This window comes from Lipomyces tetrasporus (genome assembly GCF_029532465.1).
Source record: "Lipomyces tetrasporus strain NRRL Y-64009 chromosome Unknown POJ06scaffold_1, whole genome shotgun sequence".
Lineage (NCBI taxonomy): Eukaryota > Fungi > Ascomycota > Lipomycetes > Lipomycetales > Lipomycetaceae > Lipomyces > Lipomyces tetrasporus.
This window is the reverse complement of record NW_026611596.1, coordinates 2245076-2272383: the sequence shown is the minus strand read 5'-3', so window position 1 is coordinate 2272383 and position 27308 is coordinate 2245076. Positions and strand designations below refer to the sequence as shown.

General features: G+C 47.1%; 7 protein-coding genes across 7 annotated transcripts; 3 read left to right on the top strand and 4 right to left on the bottom strand.

Moving 5' to 3' along the window:
* Window positions 1–2585: 2585 nt before the first annotated feature.
* Window positions 2586–10235, bottom strand: POJ06DRAFT_16519 (armadillo-type protein). Its single transcript, XM_056184708.1, has 5 exons — window positions 9908–10235; window positions 6667–9854; window positions 5095–6615; window positions 4460–5045; window positions 2586–4404 (listed from the first exon to the last, which is right to left on the bottom strand). The coding sequence occupies exons 1-5, from the start codon at window positions 10041–10043 to the stop codon at window positions 2690–2692; spliced, it is 7146 nt and encodes a 2381-aa protein (XP_056047705.1). The 5' UTR covers window positions 10044–10235; the 3' UTR covers window positions 2586–2689.
* An 815-nt stretch (window positions 10236–11050) lies between these two features.
* POJ06DRAFT_16497 (uncharacterized protein) lies at window positions 11051–12155 on the bottom strand. Its single transcript, XM_056184707.1, has 2 exons — window positions 11826–12155; window positions 11051–11638 (listed from the first exon to the last, which is right to left on the bottom strand). The coding sequence occupies exons 1-2, from the start codon at window positions 11890–11892 to the stop codon at window positions 11388–11390; spliced, it is 318 nt and encodes a 105-aa protein (XP_056047704.1). The 5' UTR covers window positions 11893–12155; the 3' UTR covers window positions 11051–11387.
* A 1740-nt stretch (window positions 12156–13895) lies between these two features.
* POJ06DRAFT_244047 (ras family-domain-containing protein) lies at window positions 13896–15186 on the top strand. Its single transcript, XM_056186437.1, has 3 exons — window positions 13896–14280; window positions 14340–14491; window positions 14553–15186. The coding sequence occupies exons 1-3, from the start codon at window positions 14197–14199 to the stop codon at window positions 14989–14991; spliced, it is 675 nt and encodes a 224-aa protein (XP_056047703.1). The 5' UTR covers window positions 13896–14196; the 3' UTR covers window positions 14992–15186.
* On the bottom strand, window positions 15187–17537 carry POJ06DRAFT_244046 (kinase-like domain-containing protein). Its single transcript, XM_056186436.1, has 2 exons — window positions 17023–17537; window positions 15187–16967 (listed from the first exon to the last, which is right to left on the bottom strand). The coding sequence occupies exons 1-2, from the start codon at window positions 17297–17299 to the stop codon at window positions 15298–15300; spliced, it is 1947 nt and encodes a 648-aa protein (XP_056047702.1). The 5' UTR covers window positions 17300–17537; the 3' UTR covers window positions 15187–15297.
* Window positions 17538–17981: 444 nt separating this feature from the next.
* On the top strand, window positions 17982–19932 carry POJ06DRAFT_16466 (triose-phosphate transporter family-domain-containing protein). Its single transcript, XM_056184706.1, has 4 exons — window positions 17982–18549; window positions 18604–18631; window positions 18683–18846; window positions 18901–19932. The coding sequence occupies exons 1-4, from the start codon at window positions 18122–18124 to the stop codon at window positions 19892–19894; spliced, it is 1614 nt and encodes a 537-aa protein (XP_056047701.1). The 5' UTR covers window positions 17982–18121; the 3' UTR covers window positions 19895–19932.
* A 1064-nt stretch (window positions 19933–20996) lies between these two features.
* POJ06DRAFT_265074 (TEA/ATTS domain family-domain-containing protein) lies at window positions 20997–22535 on the bottom strand (the record flags this gene model as incomplete). Its single annotated transcript, XM_056189047.1, has 3 exons — window positions 20997–21616; window positions 21672–21848; window positions 21902–22535. The coding sequence occupies 3 exons, from the start codon at window positions 22533–22535 to the stop codon at window positions 20997–20999; spliced, it is 1431 nt and encodes a 476-aa protein (XP_056047700.1).
* A 3042-nt stretch (window positions 22536–25577) lies between these two features.
* Window positions 25578–26879, top strand: POJ06DRAFT_279740 (uncharacterized protein; the record flags this gene model as incomplete). Its single annotated transcript, XM_056189838.1, has 6 exons — window positions 25578–25706; window positions 25799–25938; window positions 25999–26281; window positions 26319–26411; window positions 26512–26601; window positions 26661–26879. 6 exons carry the CDS (start codon window positions 25578–25580, stop codon window positions 26877–26879), a joined length of 954 nt encoding a protein of 317 aa, XP_056047699.1.
* Between the last annotated feature and the right edge of the window lie 429 nt (window positions 26880–27308).

Genomic DNA, 27308 nt, shown 5'->3' with positions numbered 1-27308 from the left:
CACCCATAACCAAGTTCATTCATATCAAGGTTGTGGGCGTAAATTGCCCTGTCGCTGCCAGAACAGTGTGGTCAGATTTGACAGTTTTCATTTGTTACCTTCGCGTAGATATGGGAGCCAGACGCGCGGACGCACATTCTTTAGCCGAACGTAAGACAACAGTAATCAGGAATTATACATTTTATCGTGAATGTATCGCAGGATATTGCGCAATAAGATTCATGTCTTAAAATTGAGTTCGGGACCGAAATATCGATTTTGCAATTTAGATCCAGATCATGTTCTTGGTGGGCTAATATTGAATACGTCTGTTAAGAAATGACGTTTCTTTTGATGCTTAAATCTTCATTATCGCATCTGAGCCAGTTCGGCTTCATAGGTGCCCACGTCTTTCCGCCCTCCGACCACCAATTTTTGTTGGTCTCAGCTGATTACGGACAGAAAAGGAGAACATGACTCAGGAATACTCTTGTCAGAATGCATTATTCATGCTTTCTCATATCTATTCCATCGGTTGAAGGCTCCATAGATGTCGAGAAGGCTAATCAAGTCAGTTACGTTATATTGTGAATATTACGTTTGTTAAGACGTCAGTAATTGCGCACGCGTTGCCGTCGACCCTGCATCGGACAATCGTTCCTCCGGCAATTCATCTCTGAACGTAACTGAATAACATTTTCCTGCGTTACGGACGTATGGCTGCCTTGCAGCATTTTAGTTGAATGGACTTCTAGTACTTGTAAATAATACGCGCATTTAAGTTCAGAATCTGTGATGCCATAATTTATGCAGGAGTTCGATTAATAACCCGAGGATAATATCCCTACCTAGAAACTCAATTCTGGCTATGATCTCTTCAAAAACATGTATCAACCGTCACGCAAAGAAAGTGAGATTGCGATTGCGACTGACAGCGCCATTTCGTTGTTCTGCTCTAATCCATCGGAGATTTTTGTCAATCCGTCTAAACAGTGGTCACAGTTCCCACAGCCCGTACAAATATGACTTTCCTTAACACACCTGATATGGGATAGCGAAAGAAAAGAGTACTTGTTGGCAACTAAAAAGCAGGGCTGTAGGCGGATAGGCGGATAGGCGGATTGGCGGATTTGGCGGATACAGATGGCGGATTAGGGCTGTTGCGAATGCGAATATTCGCAGATATCCGCTATATTCGTTATCCGTATTCGCAATTCAAAACATTGCGAATAATATTCGCTAATTTTATTCGCAGAATAAGCTGATTCGTTATTCGCAAGTTATCACGTGACATGATTAAAGAAGCTAGAAAGTTGACTAATTAGGCAATAAGTATATACAGTAGCGTCCAACTGGATCAGGGTTAGGGTCAGGTTGCGTGGTAACACAGTAACTACTCAATAATTTGTGATATTCGCAATATTCGCAATTACAAATATTCGTAACAGCCCTATACTGTTGGAAGCGAAGAAGGCAGTGGATAAAAGAAACTCATGAGAATTATGCGACCTTGCCGTGTCGCTTCTTGATTGTACCATTACATAAATTCATACTCCATACGCATGACTGACATTGCTCACTTGCAAGCTACTCGTTGGTGACCGGAGAGAGCCATTTCGTCATTTCTCATTTCTGCTCTGGCTCTTCAAGTTCGTAATTGTTTCTGGCTTCCCGTACTTTAGGAAATATGTGCGTAAGTGCCTTAATAAGAGAAGACACTCTCAATCTCGTTTGCAAGCTAGGTTGACCTTGGTTCGTGGCCGGCTACCCAGCCAGTGCAGCGACGAAGCTTTGGTGCGACCATAACAAAATAATTGAAGTCTCCGAATTCCTTGCCACTCTATAGACTATCCCAACTTCCCAACTTCATCACAATCGCTTATCAATCAGACGCCAAAGACCAGATTTCGTTACGAGTCCGCTGTTCAAGCCGGCGGGATTGAAACCCGGACACAGGAAAACTAAGATGTTACATTGAGTTCAAAATCACATTCACAGACTGACCAGCAGAAAGCAACAAAGTCCTTAACTATTAATTACCCAACCCAGTCGTCGTCGACGGTTTGCAGGAAAGATCCAATCATGCCGTCCCAGAGTATGCGGTTCTGCGAACCCGTTAGCTATAATGCCAACAGTACATTAAGTGTCAGCCAGATCGATGGAGCCTAGGTATGAAACTCCCATATAGGTCACCTTTGATCGTCCGCATATTGCGCATACTGGAGGACGTTTATCAGAGCAAGCCGGTCCTTCCTTCCATCCCAAAAATAAAAGAAAACCTCAAAATTCATCGGAGCGCGATTTGCCAATGATCGAGCCGATTGTGACGTCTGTCACGGTCGAGCGATTCAGCCTGACATGCTCTCAACCCATTATTCGTATTGTTCTACTTTATCCGTACAACGTCAACTTGGAAATAGCAAAATACCAAAGGCAGCCGCGGAGGTTCTTGCTTGAAGGTCCTCTACTGTTTTGTAAGGTTATCTGGCAGGCAGGTGCTTGATCTTGAATACGGTCGGTAAGACTCTGCTAATGCCCGAAAGCATTCCCATCGGCCTGGAGAAATATTCTACTGCTGATACCCAATCCGGATATCGGCTGGCCCTGTGCCTGAAATAGATCAAATGAGCCATTTAAATCATACCGTACATCAAACATCACATGCAATAACAAATACGTCAACGTATTTTCAGCTCAGACGTGCAGGTCCCTACTTCCTCGCTGGCTGAATCGAAGCTAGCACATCCAAAGCCTTCTGCGCGCTCTCGTGCAATCCCTCGCCCGTAGAATCCGTCAAAGATTTTGTGAACGTGCGCTGCAACTGCGGCAAAAACGGGCGCAAGAAAGCCGGTATTTTGGCCAACAACACTGCAAGAGCGTCTAATATCGCGATCTTTACTTCCGGTGGGAATCGTTCGCCGACAGTACGGATGAGCGGGCCGACTATCTGTGTAACGAACGGGCGGAGCACGTCCGCCGGCGTGCGCTGCACGATGTACGCGATGCCTCGTGCTGCGTGTTCGCGCTGGTCGCTGGTGCCGTACATCAATCCTTGTGAGAAAATCGGCAAGATGGCGTTCGGTCCCCTTGGCAGAGCAAAACCAGCCATATCCGTACCAGGCGATCCGACGTCCTTGAGCTGCTTGCTCGTCGAGATCACGAGCTCCAAAAGTTCGTCCTTGTGAAGCTTGGTAACCAAGATCGAAAGACACTTCCAGGCACTCACGACCACGTCCTGAACATCATCGTCGAGCGAGGCTAGCCCTTCCGTAAGCCACTGCTGCGCGTATTCAGAGTAGTCATCCACGTCCGTGGCCTCGAAATACACAGCCATATGATCGAACACGCACGACCGCTTCTTCGGGGATCCGTCGTGCGCCAGCCCAATGAAAATGTCCATTACGAGCTCAACGCCCTCCTCGTCATCGATAGACGCAACGATAGTATCAATTGCATCGTTTACATCTCTGTCTCCATCCGTGTCCTCCGAGTCAAGCAACGTGCCAAACAACGCATTTATAATCTTCTCCAAATGCTCGTACAGCGCCGACCCAGCCACTTCAGCAAGCGATCCTAACGCGCGAGCATTGAAGGCCGTAACAGGAGCCTTCAAAAGCACTGGAATTAATACAGGGAATATAACATGCGACTTCATCGACATGATCTCCTTGAACGCCGCCAACGCGTACTCAGACTGTCCGTCCGTCTGCAGTAAATTCAACAAGTGCGGTAAAATCTGGTTCACAGCCGCGCCGCCAAAGATCTCATGCAAAGTATCAAATGTATGCGCAGCCGCTTCCCGTACGTTAGCATCGGAGTCAACAAGTGCGCTACGAACGAACGCCATGAGTGCGCCTTCATGTGAAGCAAGAATCTCGGGCGGCGTTGCTTCGATTAGCTCGGAGAGCGCAACACAGATACCCTGTTTCAGGTCCGGATCGTTGGTGAACAATCCGCTTTCGAGGGTAGGCAAAAATTGCGTGAGCAGGCTCTCGCCAAATCTGCGGACTAAGTCTGATAATGTTTGGGACGCATTTTCGCGCTGGTCATCGTCAGAACTGGACAGCCTGCGAATGATGAGCTGCGACAATACAGGCAAAATATCTTTGACAGTCCGCGGTGTGTTGGGCACCAACGATTTCCAGACCTCGACCGCCGCGTTTCTGACGACGGCGGTGACGTCTGATCTGCAGACATACAATGCTGCCAAAATCCGGTCACGTCGCTCCTGGCCAAGAACTTCTCTGAGACTGCCGTGTACTTCACCGCCCATTGTTTCTTCCTCTTCGTCCTCGGGCTGAGTTGATTTGCCGTTAATACCGGTGATTTGGAACAAGAGGTCGCCAGTAAGCTCGATCGAAGACAGTCGGATTCTGTAACTCTCGTCCGAAAGACCACGTTCGAGTTCAGGAAGTAAGAGGTCCACTAATCGCGGTTAGTACGAGTCGACAATAAATTACTATATTAAACGTTTTCGCACCTGCCCGCGTCGCGTAGTTCTTTACGATCATTCGCCCAGCTCTCAAAGACGTCTCTCTGATTGGCTCCACATCGTCCGCAAGGCCTGCCAAGATCGGGGGAATAACCCTTGCTAGATACGGGCTAAAATTGTTACCAAACGCCGCCGGCAAGAAAATCATCAAATTCATAAATGACTCTCGAATATTTGCCTTCGGGCTCGACACGTTCTTAAGAATCGCAGGCAACAGTTCTTCCAATTTGCGCACCCCAAGTCCGGACACGGCCTCACTGAGTGCTTGAGCCGCGCCGAGACGGTCGCCTTCGTTGTCGTCTGCACGAAGCATGTTGAGGAGCTTTGGAATCAGGTCTGGCATTTGCTCTTCACCGAGCTTCTCAATCAGAGAACCGAGCGCCCTGCTAGCTGTCGCACGAGTTGGCGGAACAGGATCAACCATAGAGACCTCGAGTTCAGCTACAAGGGAGTTGAGATACGGCACCAGATCTTTCGAATCTGTTAACGACGCCATGTTACCGACAATCTGACACGCCTTTCTCTTTGTGGAAGCAGATCGGTCGCGAAGGCCACGGTGCAGGATGTAGATAATCTATGGAATGAGCAATTTCTCGTATCAGCATAAACGGAGAATATCTTACCAAAGCTAACGAGGGAGCATCAATGTAATGCACAAACGATGTCTTCAGCAGCGAATCCAGCGCCTCATCTACGTACTTCGTCGGGTCACTGATCGCCTTCAGCAAAAGTGGCACTAAACTTTGTATCTCTGGATTGCTAATGACCTCACCAAACCGTTGCAAACTCAAACTGGCGGCCCTTCGAACTTCCTTGTGTGTGTCGTTCAAAGCACCAACAATTTCGGGGATAATTGACGACAGAGACTCGGAGAGCTGTCGCGGATCTAGATACGCCATAGCACCAAGAAGTTCGACAGACCCTTTTTTCGACCGCCATTGAGTCTGATTAAAGCTCTCCAGTGTGAGAGGAATAAGCTGTTTAATACCGTACGATGTCGTGTGCTTCATGATTTCTTTTGCAGCATCGGCCGTAGCCTCTCGGACTTCTAGTGATCCGTCTCCAAGCGACGACAGCAGTAACGGTAAGATCTCAATGACATACGGCTCAAAATACCGACCCAAGGTCATGGAAAGCGTTTCAAACGCAAACTGGACTCCCTGACGTTTTTTAGGATCTTTTTTGTCTTCCAATGCGATCGTCAGCGATCGAATAATATCGTAGTCGGCAATGGCCGAAATGCCAGCGCCCTTAACAATACCAGCGACACCGAACGCAGCACCTCGTCGTTCTGAATATCTATTGGCTCCAAACAACTGCTTCAAAAGCTTCTCGACATATTCGCCAACTTTGGCACCATCCACACGCTTGATCAACGGCGGCAAGCTCTCCGAAACAGCGAATTGAACATTCTCTGACGGCACTTTCAATGTAGTAATCAATCTGTCAATAATTGGCGGCAATCTCGCATCGTCATCTAAATGCCGTGCCAATGTTCCGTACAAGACAATGGCGCATTCTTTTACCCTATCCTGTACGTCAGATCCGGTGTGCTTTGCACTCAAGCAAGCCTCTAACATCGGCATGAGAGAATCGACTTGGTTCTTCGCTTGCAGGTTCAAAATCAGAACACCGGCCTCCTGCATCTGTTGTCTGACGTTCGCGTCTTTATCACCGAGTGGCCCGTCATCGACCAAGAATCTAACAAAATCAGATAACTCGCTTTCGGGGAAAGCCGGTGCAATTTCCTTAAACGTAGCCGCAATTCCGCTTCGGACCTCCCACGGATCTCTCTGTTCAAGCGATGACTTTACCACCATGCCGAACTCATCGTAAATTGTCGCCGGAGGCTTTGCTCGCACACGATATAGTTCCACGAGAGCGTGGAAGACGTCACGAAACAGCGTCGGCTTATCCGACATCTCTTGCTCCAACGCATCAGCGACAGCGCGCGACGTCGCATTGCGGATTTGCGCGTCCAAATTTTCGAGGAACGGAAGCACTTTGATAGGTGTAGCTTCATCAATGTCGAGATCGTTTTCGTCCCAAATCGAGTTAGCGACTTTTGCGTTTAGCTCATTCTCGTCATGGCAGGCGATCCACAATTCATTGGAATAGCCAATTTGAGAGATCTCGAATTCAGCCTACAGCACATGTCAGTACCTGCCACCCTGCATATACATGTAATAGCTCACATCAACTGCTTCCAGGACTGCGGCACGAACAAAACTGTCGCCTGATATAGTGGCCTCAAGTAATACGTTCAATTCCGCATCCGTGATATTCATCGCCATGCTCTGACATATACCCAGCAAACACTCCTTTGCAGCTTTGTTTCTCGCAGGGTAAGACGTCATTAGCGAGATGACCGCGTTCAACACCTCGAGTCTGGGTACAGACGTATTTGCAACTAGACGATTTAGAAATTTATACCCTGTAGTCCCAGGAAACTTACAGATCTCAGTATGGAGAGTCAAGGTCTCGATTGCAAGCATGAGCTGTTCGTCCTTTTCTTCCGCGTTCGCGCAGTCGATACCCTTCTTTGCACAGACCAGCAAAATCAGCGGAAGGACATATATCAACGAGATCGCGTCGAGTGGAATCTGCTCTGACAAGAATCTCAGTCGGTAAAGAACACGAGTGACGAGCTCTCGCAATGGCTCTTCCGCTAAACTTTCAGGCACATCAGTGATACCAATAGCTCGCAACAGGGCAACTCCAACAAATTTTCTTAGTGGGCCCAAACGCGGGTTCAAGCTTTCTGACAGCTCCAGGAACGTGTCGACGCCCGAAGACCCCAAAATTAGCGAAATATTGTTTCTAAGAACTACTACCAAGGCATTTGTGGCACGCGGGAACCAGATTTCCGGTCCATTATTTGTTCCGGCGCAAAGGAAATGAATCAGCTTGACCCCTCGGCGAACATGTACGAATGCGTTCTGCACACGATCTCGAATCGCCTTTTCTTTCGCGAGCTGTTCGTTTACTTTGGCTTGTTCGTCCTTCGTCAATTTCTTCCGGGTTGGTGCCGCTTTCTTCGCTAACTCTGCTCGCACGTCCGCCTCCCATTTAAGAGTCGCGTAGTCTTTTGTATTCTTGTCAACGGCGTATTTTTCATTGTTCTTGTTGAGGACGTCAACACAGAGCACTCCATCAGGAGTAAGCCATATGCGAACGTCTTCATCTGTAATGCCGTCCAGTCGCGTAGGATTAAGGTCATCGACGAACATATCGCGCAAGGACGGTGCAACAACGTCTGGACTCACAAATGCGAGAGTAGCAGCAGCTCTCATTGTAGCGTCAATTGTGTATTCACTCGGTGCGTCCTTTGTGGCCGAAGCAATTAGAGCTGTTTGCAGCTCTCGCGCTTTGTCCGTAACCAATTCTCCGGGATCAATCTTTACTCGCTGGCACAATGTGATCCAATCCTGAGCGCTCTCGAGCAAGTGATGGTGCGTAAGTACAACCATCTCAACAAGCTGGTTCTGCAGCATTTCTATTGGTACCTGCGCGTCTATCGGAGTAATTGCCTGGAGTACAATTCTCAATCTTTTCAGCGAGGATGATGAGATAGCCGGTGACTGCTCTTTCGCTGATGGATCTTCCAACTGCTTCATCCACCGCCACAAAGCCGATATGACAATCTTGCTGATAACACTCGGACGAGCACAATATGCTTCGGTCAATGCTGACGCAGCTTGCAACCTGACGCGAGAATCGACGGCTGAAGATGTGACGAAATATAGGAACGCAAGTGCCCAAGCCGTTCCGCTATCCTTATTCGCTTCAACGTCCGCAGCTGTTGCCACGAGTGCTCGAATGCCCCACAGTTGTTCCTCAGGAGTAGCAAGCTTCGTGTAGATTCGATCAAACAGCAGGAAAGACGGCTTAGGTGCAAACGTGAAGACCGCGTCTATAATCTTCGCCTTTGCAAGCACTCCATCAATAGCAGCGTTCTTCAGACTGCCCAGAGGCGTCAAAATAGCTGTGACAATGTAGCCAGAAACAATGATTTTGCTTTGAACCGCGGCAGTGGGATTAGTATTGACTTCTTTCCAGGAATCAAGAAGAGCGGGCACTAGCTCCTTAAGGAAATCAAGAACCGGCTTCGGAGACTTCTTGTTTACAGACAATGCAAAGTCCCCGAGTGCCATTACCCAGAATCGGCGAAGGTTCGCTGGTTTACTTGCTAGTCCTTTAAGGATACTATCAAGAACGTCTTTACCGAAACCCGTATCACTTTCCAGACCGGTTTTGATATGATAGAAAATTGAAGTCACGATGGTACTCATAGCAAGCTCGTTCATTTCTTTGGCCGCAATTGTGAGCAAGCCAGATGGAACAGATTGCGAAAGCGAATTAGACTGAGGTAGTGACATCAGGGCCTGCGCATACATTGCACGCTGCTCGGGCACTGTCACTTTCGACGACTTCAACGGCGTCAGCAGCTCGTTGGCAATCTTTGTGACAATTTCTTCGTCGCGGCATTTCCTGAATAATGCCGACAGTGTCTGTGCGCTGTGCTCTCGGACAACGTCTTTAGATGACTTCAGCGCCGACAAGAGTGGGTTCACGAGATGGTTGAGGACCGCTGCGGAGCAATCGACTGACGGGGAGAACGATTCGACCAATTGCAAGCTGACGGGCCCAAGTACGACTTCAGGTGCACGTAAGATAGCACGCTCAAATGGTGCTGCAATGTCTTTATTGAGATCATCGTTGGTCAAGAACTCCTCGAAGAAACGGTTTAAGGCTCGCGCATTATGTGGACGGACAGACAGCTTGGATCCGAGAATCTCGCGCACGTAGAATGCGTAAATCTCCGAGCGTCGTTCCTGGACAACGTTGTATGCCTGCTGGTTAACCTTCAGTTCGGCAACCGCGCTTGTCAGAATGCCAATTAACGACGCACTGGTCAGTTTGCTCGTCTTAGACACAAGCAGATCCAAATACTTTCCGCAAGAATCCTCGACTGTCGTCAGCTCCGATACTAAGGCCATCTTTGTGCTCTTTTGCGCCGCGACAGCAAGCCTCCGCTTTTTATCTGACGCTGAACTGAGACACTCATCCAAGCATACCGCTTGGATCGTGACAAGATCTGTCAACCATTTATTGTAAACCGATAGGTCGTCGTCGTGCTTGCTGAGAATATCGATGGTCTCGTTTGTCCATTCGAGGAGGACAAAGTAGTCGGCCGTAGCCATACCTTTCTTTTCTGATTCTCGCTTCAGCGCTGGCACGAAGGCGTCCGTGACCATTGGCAGATTTGATTCCAACACAGTCCTCAAAGCGTGGATAACCGCCATCCTCGAGGCATGATCTTCATATAATGCGCACGTCGAGAAAATAAGATGTATAATCAGTAGTAAGTCCGGCGCGACCTCTGTCCAATATCGAATTAGTCGGGTCGTGCGAGATATTGAGTGGGTCGCATACCTTTAGCTTTTGCGGCCGATGCAACTGCAGTAAACAATTGGACCCGCTTATTAGTAGAAGAGGAAAGAACCTCGGTTAAAGCAATGGACCGGAGGTCCTTCCATGCTGTCGCAGATTCTCCGGCCTTGCAGTCCATCAAATAACTTTTGATTCTCGATTATCGCTCGTGATCCACTCCAACTGCTAAATTCTATAAAGTCTATAATCTAAACACCGATGTACAATTGTAGTCCGTCTAGAGTAGACAGCGATATAGGTCTGCTGCATCTATTACGAGTGAATTCTATCACTGAATTCAGCTTAAAATACGACCTCAATTTCATCTACGAAGCACGCGTTCGGACCCAAAAATTTCTTCGACAGCCAGTTAAGCTTTATACGCAACTACATCATGTATTGCTCATTCGCGCCTGCAACCGTTATCTACGTGCATCAGATGAGCCACTAGTGCATACGCCGCACGACACTAGTCAAAAGTCAATGCCTTGACGGTTTGTCTCCTCTCTCTTTTTTCCTTTCTTCAATCAACTAAACCAATCGATGATGTAAGTGTCTACCGTCCGTGTTCAGCTCTCGGGGAAATCATTTCTACCTGTCTCTTCTTTTGTGATCTGTTCCCATACAACCACTTTGATGGATGGTAGTTTGGATTCTCTGGGCGATGTGGATAGCGTCTGCACATTCACCACCCTAGGGGCGCGATTGTTACTGAGATTGACGAAGTTTGAAGCATATGCTACGCGGACTGGGATTGCGTATCATGTTTTAAGAAATTATATATTATTCTACGTATATACAATGCGATGATGGCTGGAGTAGTTTACCGAGGCAGATGCATTGTATGCCAAATGAAGGATAAGATGCGAGTATTACTGCTACGGCATGGTACTTTGCTAATAAATTTACGCCAGCATGGCATATATTTATTCAAATTATATACAAGGTTTTCGTAGCAATAACAAACAATAATATGTTGTAAAATCCCATCCCAAGTAACGCTCGATCTTTTTCGACCATCTTGAAGGCTTAATAACGTAAATAAATGTTCACTAGTCCCTTTCTCAACCCTAATGTAACTGGAGCAACTGCAAAAGCAAATCCTACTCGTCTAGTCCGAATACTCCAGTTGCCAATAAAAGGATAGACTTTTGCCAGTACCCAAACCGTCCACATGCAGGATTGTCTATATATGCAACACTAAATTCAAACAACGGCAAAACAAGATGCGATCTCCTTAAAAATACCCGAGCAATTAATGAAATGAAGTAATAATCACGTGCGTTGAGACGATTTTCGAAGTGAATACTTAGGTGCTTTGAGACCAGATCGTCTCAACGTGAAAGCTTAACTGGATGTAATCTAAAAAAGAGTGATTGCATGTCTGCGAGGTGATCATGGACATTGGATTGGTGGCGCTGATTGATTGTATGGAAAACTTTGTGGAGATTCTGAAATTCTGACAAGCGTATCGCGGAAATGCTTAGTAAGGAGCAGCACCTCCGCTGTTAATCAGATCAATCTCATCGGGATCCAAGCCAATATATCTATACCGTGGTGGAAGCTCATTCCGGGAGAAGTGTTCACCTGGAGCAGCATCAATGGGTCCATGGCGAACTGTCGATGTTGAGAGAGGGCCATACTGCTGCGCTCGGAGACGGTATTGCTTGAAAGAAACGGGAAGCTCGCCGTGGGGATCCTGAGGATGTGCACGAGGAGCATGATCGACGTGTTCTAGGATAACTTGTTAGCCCATGCAATGCTAAGATCTCGTCGGACAACTCATTGAATTCCTGAGATGTTCCAATTCCGAAATCAACAGAGAATTGCGAGTTTCGCAGCACTTGGCAGTCGGCATCAACAAGATAAGATTGCAACCAATGACGCCAATAATTCAACGGACCCAGAGACGGGTACTTACCGGGATACACCCGCTTGCCGAGAAAGTGAATCAGAGGGGTTCGTCGAGCAATCAATGAAGCGCGCATGATGTATTGTAACTTTAGGATCGTACGTAGCCGGGCAGCAGATATAGGGATATATTAGCTATTCTCGGGACGTCAAGAGCGAAGGAAGACGTGATATATATTAGCTGCGAGATGAACTGGGAGAAGCGCTGGAGCGGGAAAGGCTAAGCAAGGTTGGCAAGTCGGCAATCAATCTATGAACTGATTCCGAGACAGCTATCCGTGCAAGAAAGTTTCTGGTTCCACAGCTCCGCAACCGCACAAAATACCCTATCCAATCAAACCAGCCACTGTCATGATCACTAACTTGCAACAGCAAAAATTTTCTTGGTCAGGTGCTATTTAGCAATGCTCTTTTCCGCTACAGCCTTATAGGCCTTAAGTTGTATTTTTTCAACTACAGAACGTTTTCCAATCTGACAGTTGGTGCATTTAATGGACCCGTATCGTCATCGCACAAGGCGAGTCTTCGCTAAACTTGCAAGGTATTCAAATTTTGCCTCTGCACATCGCTATCGCCTCATATTAATATTAATTGTGTAAATTTTGGCACTCCATCTTCATCAAAGCGTCGTCGTTCAGCTGACTGCTAGGATCTTATTACCACTCTCTGGTGAACAGTGGGGCGAGACGGGCATATCCGGTAGACTTAGTATTTGGCGTGAGGGGTAGACAAATACAATCGTTTCTCAGCAAGTCTCCGAAGGCCCGAAGAGTAGTGCATACGTATGATTAGTTCGCCATAGCATCGGCTGTTCGGACTATAAACACCACGGAGGGAATCTATGCTCTTTGGTGGATCCCGTCTCTATAAGACGTCAGAAAGTTGTGGCGAAAAATCTTTCGCTGGCGTCGGAAAGAATTTTAAATGTAGTGATTGCCGCGTTGCTGAGAAACAAAAATTCTGGTCCCAAGAACCTATTAGGTGAACGGCCGGTATACCGTAATATGCCCTCTAACTACGCGACTGTCTGGATGAGCAATCAGGAAGAGAAACCCACACCGAGATAAGTGTCCATTGAAAAATCGAAGATTGTGCGCGGTAGCCTGACAACCGAACGACAAACGCGCCTCGAGGTTCAGGAACGTGTGTGCGGCTGCGGAAATATTGCAGTAGCCTGACGTCACTCCCCCACACAACAAGTCATACTATTGCGGCTACCGCCAACCAGTCAGTGCCGATAGCAAAGCTCGCACTATTACTGCGGGGTCTACAAAATATATGCATTTGACGTTTGGAGAGAAATTAGCTATACCGATGCCAGTGCGCTGCGGTCATTATCCTACTGATACGAACTTTGTAGTGAATGAAACCCATCGGCATAGCTGTGCATCAGGACCTACTCGAAACTTGACGTGGCAGCTTAGCAGTCATTCGACGCAGTCTCGAAACTAAATGAGCAGTAATCTCGTTGTAAAGTCATAAAAAATAAGTGAGTCTAGTTTGGAGATCTCTAAGATGTCTCAAAGCTCTCTGGGTTGATTGAACGTCCACATATGCATGTCTGTCTAATCATCGTCCCCTAGTGAATCGTAAAGACTTGCAACCGCCAACAGCATTTGATCTGGCGATATGGAGTGCAATTTACGACCATGATCTTGTACTAAATGCATCATGAACACGCGAAGCGATTTGCATCCAGTAACATGCATTTGCCTATACCCAGTGATGCCGAGTCAATATCTCGCAGAAGCGCTGCCATATACAGTAGCGCCCAATAGACGTAATTAATTGTGACGCCTCAATGCAATAACATAAGATCTAAGGATGCTACCTGAAGACTAGGATAACATACAAGCCGTTGCGAGTGGGTGTGCCGTACATTTCTATAAATGGTGTGATAACTGTATCGTTCCCAAATAAAAGAACATGCATTCTGAATGCATTTCAAAAGTTCCCTGTGCAGTCTCACATGTGATTTCTGGAAGCTTTGACTGTGCTATAGGCGCAGAAACAGGCCAGGCCCTGAATTTAACGTTTTCATCCCAACAAATTGCGGCGGGATCACCACCCACCTGCGTCACGCCCAGCCGCCAAAGGAAACTAGGGCCACCTAAACTATTGAGTTAGCAGGCCTACCTCGGACTTTATAACGACAGTGGTCTGAAAATTTCGACAATCACCTTTCAAAAATTTACATACTCTGTTATCATAAATGCGCCAAAAGTGAGGACCGCTTGTCGACCGAGACAAATCTGTCATTTGCTTGCATGTGTGGAGACTGCTACCCCGGTGACGACGACATACAATTGAAACAATTTTTCATTTAATATACCCCGACAAAGTGAAGATAGCACGATCATCCTCGCGCGGTCTAAGACTAAATGTCTACTCGCAAGGAAAGTGCGGTGTTCAAACTAGTCGTGCTTGGAGATGGCGGCGTTGGCAAGACCGCGTTGACAATACAGGTACTCAGTCCTGGCCAACTTCGCTTCGATTGATGATGGTAAACGCTAACTGATCTTAGTTATGTCTGAATCATTTTGTGGAAACATATGATCCGACCATAGAAGATTCGTACCGAAAACAGATCATTATCGATCATCAAAGTTGTGTAGTTGAAATTCTAGACACAGCCGGACAAGAAGAATACAATGCATTGCGGGATCAATGGATAAAGTAAGATCTCAATCTGGTTTCAATATGGATTGTCCTTTTAGGCTAACGAACTGTTGCACAGAGACGGTGAAGGATTCGTCTTCGTGTATTCGATTGCCTCGCGATCGTCGTACAACCGAATCCTAACTTTCGTCCAACAGGTCGAACGCATCAAAGGAACGTCGGTCCCAATGATTTTAATAGGGAACAAATCCGATAAAGTCGCAGACCGGGAGATCACCTCTCAAGAAGGCGCTGCACTTGCCAAACAGCTCGGTTGCGAGTTTTTTGAGGTCTCGGCTAAGAACAACATTAACATTGAGCGGGCGTTTTTTGAGGCGATTAGATGTGTTAGAAGGTACAGACAGACTGCTGCTGCGGGGAATGTTCCTGGTCCGCGAAGCCTTTCGTTAACGATTATCGGAGGCAAAGGCATTGTGAGCGTTGCCTCGAAGAAATCGGTAGGTGGTAGTTTGAAGAAGGCCAAAGATAAGAAACGGGATGCGTGTACGATTATGTGACGGAAGGTTGGAGAATGGAATGGACAGATTTGAATCTCACATGAAAGACGTACCAGTATGTAAAATTAACCGTCAGCCTGTGTAGACTATGGGGCAGGTTGACTGGCGCCCAAAAAACGTTTCTTTGGAAGGGCGCAAATCATCGTTGTTGCAGGTAGCAGCGTTATTATTGAATCCTTACAAATAATCGTACAATAATTAGTATACATTATGCCCAATATCCCTGCCATAAAAATACATAAATCAGTCCAAAAAATGCCCCGTACTTTTTGTCCCTAAGACGCCTATTATATTATAAAATTACAGCTAATCTTGTAGCAGAACTTTACCCCACGTCCCTAGTAATTCTTTTGTTAGAAATTCGTCCTTGAGCGCCTCCACAGCAGCCGGCCGCTTGTGATAATCTACAGCGACCAGACGTCGAAGGAACCTGGATAGATCGCTGCGCCTGGGGTCGTTAAGAAGTTGAGCAATCTTCGGTGGCTCTGCTGCCTTAGTTGTTGGCTGCACACCATTCGTAACGACCTTCGCGTTCTGTTCATTTGGCACCTTTCCTTGTTTCGGCACTGCCAAAACTATTTCTTCTTGAATATCCATCTTAACTTCGTTCGCATTTGTCTTTCTCTCCGCAGCCCTTTCATTTGTCAACAACAATTTTCCAAAAGGTGACGAGCGCGACGAAGAAATTGGAGGAGGAGATGACGATAGCAGTCGCAAAGGGGGACTTGGGGACGCAGACAACATTTCCGCGGTTAGATGAATTCGTGGCCTGACGTTCTTCGGCATTTGGGTGACTGGAATCTGCGACGACAATTTGGATGCCGACGGAGGCGCTGGCGACAACGACGCAGAGCTCTTTCGATGCAAATTGTCCCAAGTCATGGAAATTGCATGCTTGCGCTTTCGACGGACGTAGTCTCGAACGATACTATCAGCTGCCCTCCTTCGTCTCCGTTCGGAACTTCGTATGTACTTCTCCTGCGGTGGAGGTGGCGATGGAGTGTGAAGCTTCACCTGTTCCGTGTCCGCGCCGATCGGAACTTGCGGCCCGGATTCTTGTTTAACTTCAACATTGTGCTCCAATTTTGGCAGAGACGGTAGAACAGTATGACCATCGCCAAACTCTTCCAGCCACGACGACGCTGATTGTCTGTAGCACTCTAAACTACCAAACCAGTGCTTTATGACAGTCACAACTTCAATCCTCGACCCTCCCTTGACTATCTTGCCGTCACTGGCCTTCAACCCTGCAGCTTCATCACCAGCCAACAACAACTCCAACAGAATAACGCCCACACTCCAGATATCGATTCTCACATCAAATCCTGCATCTCCTAGTAGAACTTCAGGTGCTCGGTACCCAACGGACTGAATATCGAAATTATCGTGATACGCAGCGGTGTCGGCTTGCCGCGTCGCATTACCGAGGTCAATGATTTTAATCTTATGTCTGTTGTCATCTGCAGAACGGGGCAACACGTACATAATATTCTCCGGTTTTAAGTCTGCGTGAATCCATCCCTGCGAATGAAGTTCATGCATCGCGGAAAGCAACTGCAGCGCGATTTTCGCAAGAACCCGGATCCGGTCTGGACATACTAGAGAGAAATGTCCAACAGTGTGAGCACAATCAGGTAATGTTACAGGTTGTGAGGCATCGAGGCATTCGAGAACTAGGTGCATACATCCATTATCGTAAAATGAGGACACGAATTCCACGAAGTGCTGTGACCGAAGTTTCCGTAAGTCCGACAGTAACAGAGCCTCGTGCGATCCTATATGTGAATATTCCCTAGCCAATATCTTTATCGCTACTTGCTTGGGTGGATCGGATGCGGAGAAAATATCGTCCGCCAAAATCGTAGTCGCGAAAGCTCCATTGCCAAGTTGGGCCAACGGTCGATATCGCCGCACTAATAATTCCGGTGGCTGCGAAAATGGCGATGGTGTTTCCGACGGAGATAATAAATGCAACGCTAATGGCAAATAAGTACCAATTTTTCCTATTCCTCAAATAGAAACGTATCATACAGGTCTCCGCCTTTACTATCTCGTCGGATCCAAGCGAATTCTGGTCAACAACATCGTCCCGATTTGGTCTCATTAGCACCGCGCGCGGTGCTTCCAACTTGTCTCGAATGCTGCCCTTTCCACCCGGAGGAACTCGCTTAAATTGAGCAGACCGCGTTATCACAGAAGAAAAAGATTCGTGCTGCCGAACATTGGCATATAAGCGTGCTAACCCAAGTGTTAATCGTGAGACCGGTCGCGGTGTCGAGTGATTGGGCGAAAGCACAGCTGGGTCCATTGATGCCACATTCAGGCGGACCTATATACATTCACGCGGCACAATAATAAACAGTTTTTTTATTGAATCTATATAGTTATGTCAGGTGTTATTGCCGAATACAACGACGACGCGCGAATTGAGGAGTCCCAAACAAATACTAGATGTTTGGGATGTTGAATATGTGCATAGCGCACTAGCGAGTCCATGACTTTCTCGCGTTTGAAGGTGTGGCGCTGTGGCGGTGCATGACTTGGAGTTCAGCTTTGCACTGCGTGGCTGAGAGTCTTGCATTGGTTGAGAATTGAGATGTAGTGATGATTGCAGACTATGACCCGCTTCGGTTCCTAGCGCCGTAAAATTAGAGATATTCTAAGGCATTACTGAAGTGCCGTATTTCGAGGATTTAGCTCCGTCATTGGTTCAATTAGGTGCTTTACAATATAATGCACGTCCTCGAATTTCCTGCGGTATATATGCCATACACAATACAAATTGTATATATTGTAGGATAACTATCGATGAATAATAGCAGCGACCCATGCGGCCTACTGCCTACAGCACTGAATAGGAGAAACTGGTGACCTGAGGCACAGCTTCCGCAGCCCGCCATCGGCCGGCTTCGCCAGCAATTTGGCGGCAGCACCGTGGTCGGGCCGCAGTGCGGCTCGACGCCGCCATCACGCTTCTAAGTAGTCCAAATCCTCTGTCAATTTAGTTGAACACGCGTTATATGCAGTCTCTCTTTAGCGGAAATTAGATATCTTATCAGCTCGCTATAGAAATGCAACCTTGAAGCGAATGCTGTAATTAAACTCTCCGGTACTGGACCATTGTTTGCCAATGGCTGTGAACAGCCACCCTGTGACCGTTGGGCATACTTCCTTCGCAGACACTCCAGGAAAAGACCACAACAGCTTTGCGCCGCTTGCGAATAATGCTTCAAATGCGGGCACTGAAGTGCTTAGACAATCTAAGACACATCGGCGAACTTCATCGTTAGTTGCGACTTCCGAACGACGTCGTTCGCGGTTCAGCTTTTCCGGTCCCAGTTATGAGCAGCGCGAGTATCACGCTAACAGCTCGTCAGCAAACACGACAAGGAGCGCAATAGATGACGACGACTATGGTATCGAAGACGAGATTGCATTTGATATAGATGATGAAGATCCATACTCGACTAATCCAGCATCGGTACCATTGAGATTGGAGTCAACCAATACTATACTTCTCAAGAAGATTGCAATAAACGCTACATTTATTCTGCTATGGTACGCTTCACTTACATGTAACTGGGAGCTGGACCTAATCCTCTGTTAATTCAGGTACACATTTTCGCTGTCACTCTCACTGGTAAGAAGACGCTTCCCCTGGTCCTTGCATTCCGTGCTAACATTAACATAGTACAATAAATGGATGTTTTCAGGAGGTCATCTTGACTTTAGATTCCCATTATTTGCGACATCTATACATATGGTCACTCAGACAATCCTTGCGGGCGTTATATTGTTCTTCATACCACGGCTACGGCCGAAGCCAGAAACCCGAATGTCTTGGAGGGTATATCTGTAGGTAATCATCGTGATATAATTATGCTCAGGTCTTAATGTATTCCTGTTTAGACTACACGTTGGAAGCTGTGGTGTGGCTACCGGCGCGGACATTGGCCTCGGTAACATGTCACTCAGGTTCATCACCTTGGGCTTTTATAGTCAGTCTTCGCTCTGGTTTACATCGAGTTCTCACCTAATAATGTTTTTCTTAGCAATGGTTAAATCGTCAAATCTCGTTTTTGTCCTTTTCTTTGCATTTATCTTCCGGCTCGAAAAACCCACTGTTCAGCTGATCAGTATCATAGCCATGATGACCGTCGGGGTCATTATGATGGTCGCGTCAGAAGCTCAGTTCGTCTTTATTGGATTTATACTTGTCCTAATAGCCGCCATACTCTCAGGATTTCGATGGTCCTTGACGCAAATCCTGCTGAAACGAAACGAATCTACTTCTAATCCGTTCTCCACGATTTTCTACCTAGCACCGGTCATGTGCGTTACGCTTGTCATATTAGCTATCCCTATTGAAGGGCTTCATAACTTTCTTTCAGCTCCAATTTGGCAGGAAGAATCCTGGTTCTTATGGTTTCTAATTCTTGTCGCGCCTGGAGTCATTGCGTTTTTAATGACGGCAGCTGAATTTTTCCTCCTCCATCGTACCAACGTCGTCACACTTTCCATTGTCGGTATCTTCAAGGAGGTCGTCACTATTGGAGCGTCCGCTGGTATATACGGTGACAAGCTCACAGCAGTGAACGTGTCTGGTCTTATTGTGGCTCTCATAGCCATTGCACTATACAACTACATCAGAATAAAAAACATGAAGCAAAAAATCAGGCGGCAACAAATTATCGGCAGTGCTTCAACTACGTCACTAACTAACGGCAAAAGTGATATAGAGTCAGGTAACCGACCAGCTTACACGGCATTGCCCACCGGTGCAGACGAACTCGAAATGCAGCGATTGCCACGGAAATCTTCAAGTCGAGCTGGTGATGCGGAGGAATTATTTGACAGTGTGGCTGAAGAGTCCTTGTTTATACGCGGGCAATCTAAAACATAAATTATTGACACGGAGTGGCTTTGGCATTCGTGACATGTTTGATGAAAAAATGATGATGTGTATGGGTAGTTTATATCTAAAGATCACAAATTATAGAATATTTTGGGAAGTTTGAAGAAATTACCGATCTCACATTATTGTCTTTACCGCTAGGCTCAGCTTCGACTGTTGCTAATGTAAGCTTCATATAACGTCCGATGTATGACATGGCCTTCCGCAATTGCCATGAATAAAGTTTTAGCGTACGGAGTAATTTGCATTTGTACATTGGGTAAGGGCTAATATGAACAGCCGGCCGATTATTATCGCGACAGAGCAGTGCACAGCTGAACTATTTTTTAGAATGAGCGATGTGAGTGGAAGCGGTTAGCAACCGAATTTGGCGGCAGATCTCTCACAATTTCTCACGTGTATTACACGTAACGTAACCACCGCTAGTTTTGAGATAACTCTGTCTAACCGAATGCCACCGGAATCGTGTTCGTCAACTGGCAAGCCCCCGCAGATATTCCGTACGACTAGTTATGGTAACTGCAGTGCTGAAATATTCCACAGAATATCGCCTATGGGAACCACGGGCCTGACAAACGAAGTATGTGGAATGTGGCTCCATAAACAGGAAGTATACTCTCATCTTAGCGACTATAAACTGTATTCAATCGTAGATAACAGATCCACGATAAAGTCATGTATATATACTGAAGATGACACCTTCAGACCTTTCTGGTTGTCAAGGCCATTCAACGTTGTCGATATTTAAATTCATTCAATGTCTCATAGATTCCCGTCATTATGAAGTCGATAGTACTAGTAATACTCCACCCATCCAATCCAAAACCAGAAGAAAAAAAAGAAAGAAATAGCGATCCGCCAATAACAGTTGTAGCCCATAACAAAAGAGTGCACCAGTCATTCAAACATAATTGTAGGAAAACAATTATGTACTTGTCGTGCAAGCGTGGTCATTAATAGGAAATTGAATGAGCGTCATCACAGAGCGTAATACGTTTTAAAACGAGTGACTTGATACGGTATGTCGAGCGCCTCGCAGAAAGAGAGATTTGTATAAGCCCGGAATCGTAAATCGTAACATAATCAATAATCATAGGTCATGTGACCATATTCCAATTTCGTTGGTAGGGTATAGCGAAGTCGTGTGGTTGTCTTCTGGCGACTCAATCGGATCGCACTCAATCCACATACCCAAATTCTGCGTCATATCTGTGATGTAACTGCCGACAGTTTGTTGATGACTTCTGGGAAGCTGCTGCGGCGGGACAATTCGAGGATTTGTATACACCATATTCTGAGGGACAGCAAGAGTTGCGTTCGGATCCTGCGATGTTGGTGGAGATAAGAGCGGCTGTATGAAGGTGACGTCGTAAAGCAGCGACTGTGACGACGAATCATCAAGCCGAGTAGGCAATTCAAGCTTGGGCGTGGGACTAATATGACTCATTTGATCAATCATCGATGGACCGTGGAATGCAGCCTCACTGGGCGATAGCTTTGCCGTATGCAGGACTTGGGGAAGATGGTGCTGTGGAACTAGAGTAACTGTACCTAATGGTTGTCGAACATTGAGAGGAGATGTCGACGAGCGCCTAGGAAAAACAAATCCCGATTGACCTTCTGATTCGTGAGCTGTAGCACCACTGGTGACCATGATAGGCATATGCTGCGAAGTTGACTTCGTCGGTGTATCAGCGACCAGATTCATGACTATGCACGCATTAGTAACCGACTTCTTCCGACTTCTCAAAATACCCACACATACACTCGACGTCGTCCTTCAAAAGGTGCTTCAAAACCTGGATATGGCTAGATACCTGCTTTCTAGTTCTGACCTTGCCGGTCTTTCTCAGAATAAAATCCGAAATCAGCTCATTGCGGCCGCATGGCCGTCCATTGACAGTGATCTTCCTCCGCCCAACCTTAGGAATCTTTCGAATCGCTATGATGCTGATTAGTTGCAGACATACTTGCCGCAAGCGACATTTTACTAACCCTCCATAAACGCCTCTTCGACATCTGGACTCCAGATTGAATTTCCGTCGTCACCATTTTCGCGTCGCTGCCGCGCCAAGTAGGCCATATACGCCGGCAGCTCTGTCAACGACTTGCTTCGACTGGCTGAAGTTTGCCGACTCGATGACGGCACAACGGGCGCGGACAAAGTATGCACCATTTCAGCGGACGTTGGCTTGACTGCAAACACAGGGAAGCCATCATCACTCTCGAGTGCGACTGATGAAGAACTTGCTGAGAATGATCGCCCCAAACGTGGTCGTCTGCTAACAGGAGACAGAAGATTGGTCGTGTTCGGTGTTGCAAGGGTGAGAACCGCGCGCGTCGGAGTGGCCGCCGTACGCGATGTCTTGATATCCCCGTCACCTTCCTCTTCGTCCGTGATCGCTTCCTCTAAAGTACGTATCCTCTTAGCCGGGTGACGTTCACAATCATCAATAGATCGTCGTCGTGGGAGAGTGGTTGGAGGAGTGATGTTAAAAACTGAAGGGAGCAGACCAGCTGGCGCGACTGACGGGGTCTCCGCGACGGACGAAGTAGGCATGACAGGCAAAGTAATCTCCTTGGCAGAAATTCGCACTGACGACGGCGTCTTTATTGGTGAATTCGGCATCGTCCTCGTATTATAGTAACAACACAAAGGGTAAGTGTCTTTCTGCGACGCGTCGCGAGAGAAGCAGAATGAACGTTCAATGATTTCGTTTCAGCTTATAAACACGAAATGCAGTTGCAATACACAACCAAATTCGATTTTCGACCGAGATCGCTAAAAGACGATGCAGATCAGTAGACCGGTGGCCCTGATATGCTGTACCCTTGAACAACACAGCTGTAACGAGTGGAACGCAGAGAAGGTGAAATGAGTGGCACCAAAATGACTCCGCTATTGCGCTGATCAAGGTCAAGATTATGGTTTTGGCGATTGAGAGGGCCCCGAAGTAGAGAAAGGAAGGACGAGAGGAGGAAGAAAGAACAGGAGGAAGGAAGGAGAGTGTAAAAGTCAAGCTGAAGGCTTGTGAAGGAGGCGTAGAGTGAGGTGGTCACCGTTGAAACTCTCTGGGAAACCGGGTGCCAGGCACGAGCGCGACTCAAACGCGTCACGAATCTGTTCGCGTAGCTGATCAGCCCGATGGGAGACAGCACAGGCGGCGTACACCAAGGTGACGCGACTTGGAGTGGACACCTGGTGCTCCTGCTGACCCGGTGCGAAACTGCCGCCGACAACGCGTGCGAATCAGAGCTAGTCCTGCCCGGCAGCTACATAGAGAGCCATTTCCGCAAGGGGTAGGCCGACACCAAAGTTAAGCCGCGCGAACCGGGTCTGGGTCGGAACTAGAGAAAATGTAGGTTGCCCAGAGTGACATCAGATCAGGCAGTGCAGCAAACAGCAAGGAGGAGCGAGCTAAAGGTTGACAAGGCGCAGGAGGCTGGTCCGAGTCGTCCTCTAAGAAAGGCAAGTAACGACGCGTCGCAATTCAGACAGCTTTACGTGTCGTTAGTGACTTCTTGGGCGTTGTGGGTATCGACACCTGGAGTCCCGAGCACAGGGATGGTAAGTAGGCTGGTCGCAGCCTCCGAGGAAAGGCCTTGGTAGGCGTTAAGGTTTCGTGGAGCCGCAGCGCACTAGATAGTAAGCGCAAGGGCCGGTTGTGCGCATGCAAGGAACAGACGTGCTCTTAAGTGCGCTGCGGTCCACAAGTTACGTACCGAAGATGTTCGAGAAAGGACAACGCGTTAGGCCGCGGTTCCGAGATAAAGCTGTTAGTCAGGTGATGATGCGTGTGGTTAACTGCGCGTTATTTAGCTTGTGTGCTAGATTAGATTTAACTATGTATTGAGCTAGTGTCTTGGTAAGACTGCGGATAATATTCATTATTCGAGTTCCACAGCGCATATTTCACTGCGATATTCATTATTAAGAATAAACATTACATATCCGTGAACACATGAACACCCTAAAAGATTGCGACCAAAGATACGCCAACCACACTTACTAAGCACGATTAGATCTTAGAGGACTATTTAGGGCTGTTGGCGATATTGACGATATGCCGATATCGTCAAATCTGATACATTGAATTCTTAGGTTTCTTGTGGTCAGCGTGCGAGTTTTCAAACAATAGTCCCTATCCAGCATTTGTGACAATTATTGAGTACTAATTACTGTTAAACTAAAAATATAAAAGAAATTTATTATAAAAATAAACTAAAAATAATGAATGCTAACGCAAAGATCAGCGTTGGAAATGTTCACGAGCTATGTACACTACAGGCAAGGAACCGAAAAAGACGCCAGTAGCCAAGCGGACGCATGTTGACACTGTATAACCAGACTGAGACGAAAAATAACTCGTAAATCACCCAGATGGGTCACCATCAAATGCCGGAAAAACAGACTAACGAACACGAAGGCACATTGGAACGCACTCACGCTGCCCTGGGCCCCTACCACTTGAAACCGTCGCGAATCAACATCAGCATTCTTATGGTATCGCCCTTCAACGAATGTCTGCGGATACCTAAGACATCCCTCGCTGTGCTAAACAGCCGCTCTACAGCAACTTCAGAGGCAGGGATCGCCAGATAATCCCTGGCTGCTGCTGCCATCTGTGGATACTCGTCCTTGTGTATCCGCAACCAATTACAGAGCCAACTTTGACAAGGGGTGGTCATCAAATAATCTGGTTGTTACTAGTTCTAAGTTCGAGAGCTCGCTACAACGACGGCTTACTGCTTACACGCTGCTTACTGCTTGCACGCTCTGTTGATCCGTGTCACACGTTTCTGGATGATGACGAATAAATGAATCTGGATGAGTTAATGATGCCAACGGCACAAGACTTTTCCGTTTTGGTAGGTGAGCCCGAGCCCAATTTGTACGGGCCACTTCTAATTATCGGTGACGATATCGTATCGGCAGTCGTCAAATTACGACGATATCGTATCGGCAGACTTCCAGTTAGACGATGCCGATTGACGATATATATCGGCAGACCTTAAATTAGACGATGCCGATTGACGATATGGAAAAATAGTGCCATCGTCAACAGCCCTAGGACTATTGTGTCTTGGACAATTGCTTACTCGAATTCTGTTTTTCAGTTAACGGTCGAATTATCCACCCTCAGGAACGAATCTCAGAAGTTGGGACAATACCGCGACATCGGGACTAGAGTCTGCTTTCAACCAACCAGACTAACAAGTTAGATTCTGCAAGACCTTATCACCACGAGAGCGAAGCTTGCGTTCGGGCTTGGGAACTTAATTTCAATCCATTCGATTGAAGAACCTACTAAGGGCAACAACCAATTTAATGATGACTTGGCCACAGCTAAGGCCTTGCTATCCATAGCTGGCACTAAATTTTCTGATCGTAGAACAAACTAGTTGAGGCGAAGAAAGGCAGACTTGCGGAGTCGAATTGTGCGTGAGAGCAGTCTGCCTCACGAGCGTCTCGTTAGGATCGGTGCTGAGCGCTGCGTTGGATTCAGAATTCAGCTCATACCTTTGAATCAGAGCCATCCAGGAAAAGTGAAAGTCGTTTTTGTTCTGACTGACTATGGCCGTCGCCATGCACAGTTCTGCAGGATCTCGCGCGATGCGCGCTAGCTCATCAGGCTCTTCAACGTCGCACGCTGCGTTAATTAATTACATCATGAGTCTCAGTGACCGTGAAGCCGATCGACGATCTTACGCCAACGCACGAGAAGCCGCATGGCGGCTGTGGCGATCACGACACGCGAGGGCAACGGCCCCGGAAACCAGACAGCGAGCTAGACTTAAAGTCCAAAATAATTCCACGACAGTCACGGTCAAGAAGGACACTGTCCAAAAGGCACAGCCAAGATAGACACTGTCCAAGAAGTCATAGCCAAGGAAGGCCCAATGGAGATTGAGATATCCGAAGTACTCGAAGTCCTGCGTCGCCCGCTACTAAGTGACTCGGTGCTCGAGTTCATTGTTTCTGAGGACGGTTACAAGAGAATCATCGAAGACAGAGAAAAGTGCAACCGAAAGTGAGGTCCAACTGATTCTATTCTATCACTCCGGGTACTGACATGAGCAACAACTATCAGGTATAGGGTATGGTACGATGGCGAGACTCACAAAGTCACAATCAATTGCTGTCCAAGCTATCTCCGCGAACACACGAGCCTGATTGTTATCAACAGTATGGTGGACGAAGCTGTAAGGGTGATGCGTAACGCCGGGGTAAGCGATTTTGTTATCTCCAGTGTAAAAAAGGCTGGACACCTGACGAGTTCATCACTTTCTCGCAAAAAGTCATACAAGGAGCCAGATGGGCTCATTACATTTGACGACCTTGAATGTGTTGATGCTCATAGAATTGCTGTTGAAGTCGGCTTCTCACAATCATACTCCAGCCTTTTATCAGGCGACTTTGTGGTGGATCGAGCAAAAGGTAGCCACCATAGCAGTACTGCTCTGTCTGACGGAGGTTGGCAAGAGTTCTGGGGAAGCTCATCGGGTGTTTCGGACAATCCAAGACCGCAACGCGAAATTGCAAACATGCGCCAGTGAATTCAACAGACAACGGAGAGAGGACTCGCCTACTGGGACCGTTTGAGTATAATGGATACACATGGTTTGGAACCCTCCATGATGCGTTCTTCGAGACGTATCTCGAGACTGACTCAGGCGTGGTGAAGAGCGAGCCAGTAGAAAGTTCGCTTAATTTCTAACAAACGCAATCCACTTCTCTAACATTTGAAAACAGCACCTCGTCAAGGATGGAGTCGATGTCACTGAAATTCTGCGTGATTTAACGGTCAAAGTGGGTGACTTTGTTCCCCACAATTGGCTGAGCGACGATGTTGTCAGACGCTTAGCGGTCAACTTTCTCCAGCCGCAGACATTCATGGAAGGTTTGTCAAACGCAATCGTTAGAACTACACTCAACAGAGCGAACGACACTTTTGAAGTTGAGGAACATTGACGCTATTTGCACTCTTCGCAAACACCAATTCCAAGATACCTTTCATTCTTACCAATCGTCAATTCCAATATTACACAATGCCACTGGAGACTAAATACTGCTGGTCACTGATTAGTGTAAAATAGATTATTGTACTGAGCTACTGTGTGATCGGAAAACTGTGTTCATATTCACACATGCAGGGATTATTGCCAGTGTAATGAAAAATTGAGTAATTTACTCTCCCTGAATTTTGGAACTTCAATTAGTCGCCCGATAGAGCAGAGTGCCAGTTGACGTAGATACATACCTTCAATCCATCGCATCCTGTTTAAGATTGAAAGCGGATGATTGTTGCTAATCATTCTTGTTGGTGTCTGAGTAATAATATATGCGGATGTCCTGGGTGCCTGATGCACTTCCGGGGCGCGCCGTTGCTGCCTTGTTATC

Bases quoted from the DNA above. Each gene is read 5' to 3' on its own strand.
- POJ06DRAFT_16519 (XM_056184708.1), bottom strand. From the start codon at position 10,043: ATGGACTGCAAGGCCGGAGAATCTGCGACAGCATGGAAGGACCTCCGG. The intron at 6,616-6,666 runs GTGAGCTATTAC...CATGTGCTGTAG, and splicing joins CAGTCCTGGAAGCAGTTGAT to GCTGAATTCGAGATCTCTCA. The intron at 5,046-5,094 runs GTAAGATATTCT...CTCATTCCATAG, and splicing joins ATGCTCCCTCGTTAGCTTTG to ATTATCTACATCCTGCACCG.
- POJ06DRAFT_16497 (XM_056184707.1), bottom strand. From the start codon at position 11,892: ATGCGCGCTTCATTGATTGCTCGACGAACCCCTCTGATTCACTTTCTC. The intron at 11,639-11,825 runs GTAAGTACCCGT...AAGTTATCCTAG, and splicing joins CGGCAAGCGGGTGTATCCCG to AACACGTCGATCATGCTCCT.
- POJ06DRAFT_244046 (XM_056186436.1), bottom strand. From the start codon at position 17,299: ATGGACCCAGCTGTGCTTTCGCCCAATCACTCGACACCGCGACCGGTC. The intron at 16,968-17,022 runs GTATGATACGTT...ATTTGCCATTAG, and splicing joins GATAGTAAAGGCGGAGACCT to CGTTGCATTTATTATCTCCG.
- POJ06DRAFT_244047 (XM_056186437.1), top strand. From the start codon at position 14,197: ATGTCTACTCGCAAGGAAAGTGCGGTGTTCAAACTAGTCGTGCTTGGA. The intron at 14,281-14,339 runs GTACTCAGTCCT...AACTGATCTTAG, and splicing joins AGACCGCGTTGACAATACAG to TTATGTCTGAATCATTTTGT. The intron at 14,492-14,552 runs GTAAGATCTCAA...ACTGTTGCACAG, and splicing joins TTGCGGGATCAATGGATAAA to AGACGGTGAAGGATTCGTCT.
- POJ06DRAFT_16466 (XM_056184706.1), top strand. From the start codon at position 18,122: ATGGCTGTGAACAGCCACCCTGTGACCGTTGGGCATACTTCCTTCGCA. The intron at 18,632-18,682 runs GTAAGAAGACGC...ACATTAACATAG, and splicing joins TTTCGCTGTCACTCTCACTG to TACAATAAATGGATGTTTTC. The intron at 18,847-18,900 runs GTAGGTAATCAT...ATTCCTGTTTAG, and splicing joins ATGTCTTGGAGGGTATATCT to ACTACACGTTGGAAGCTGTG.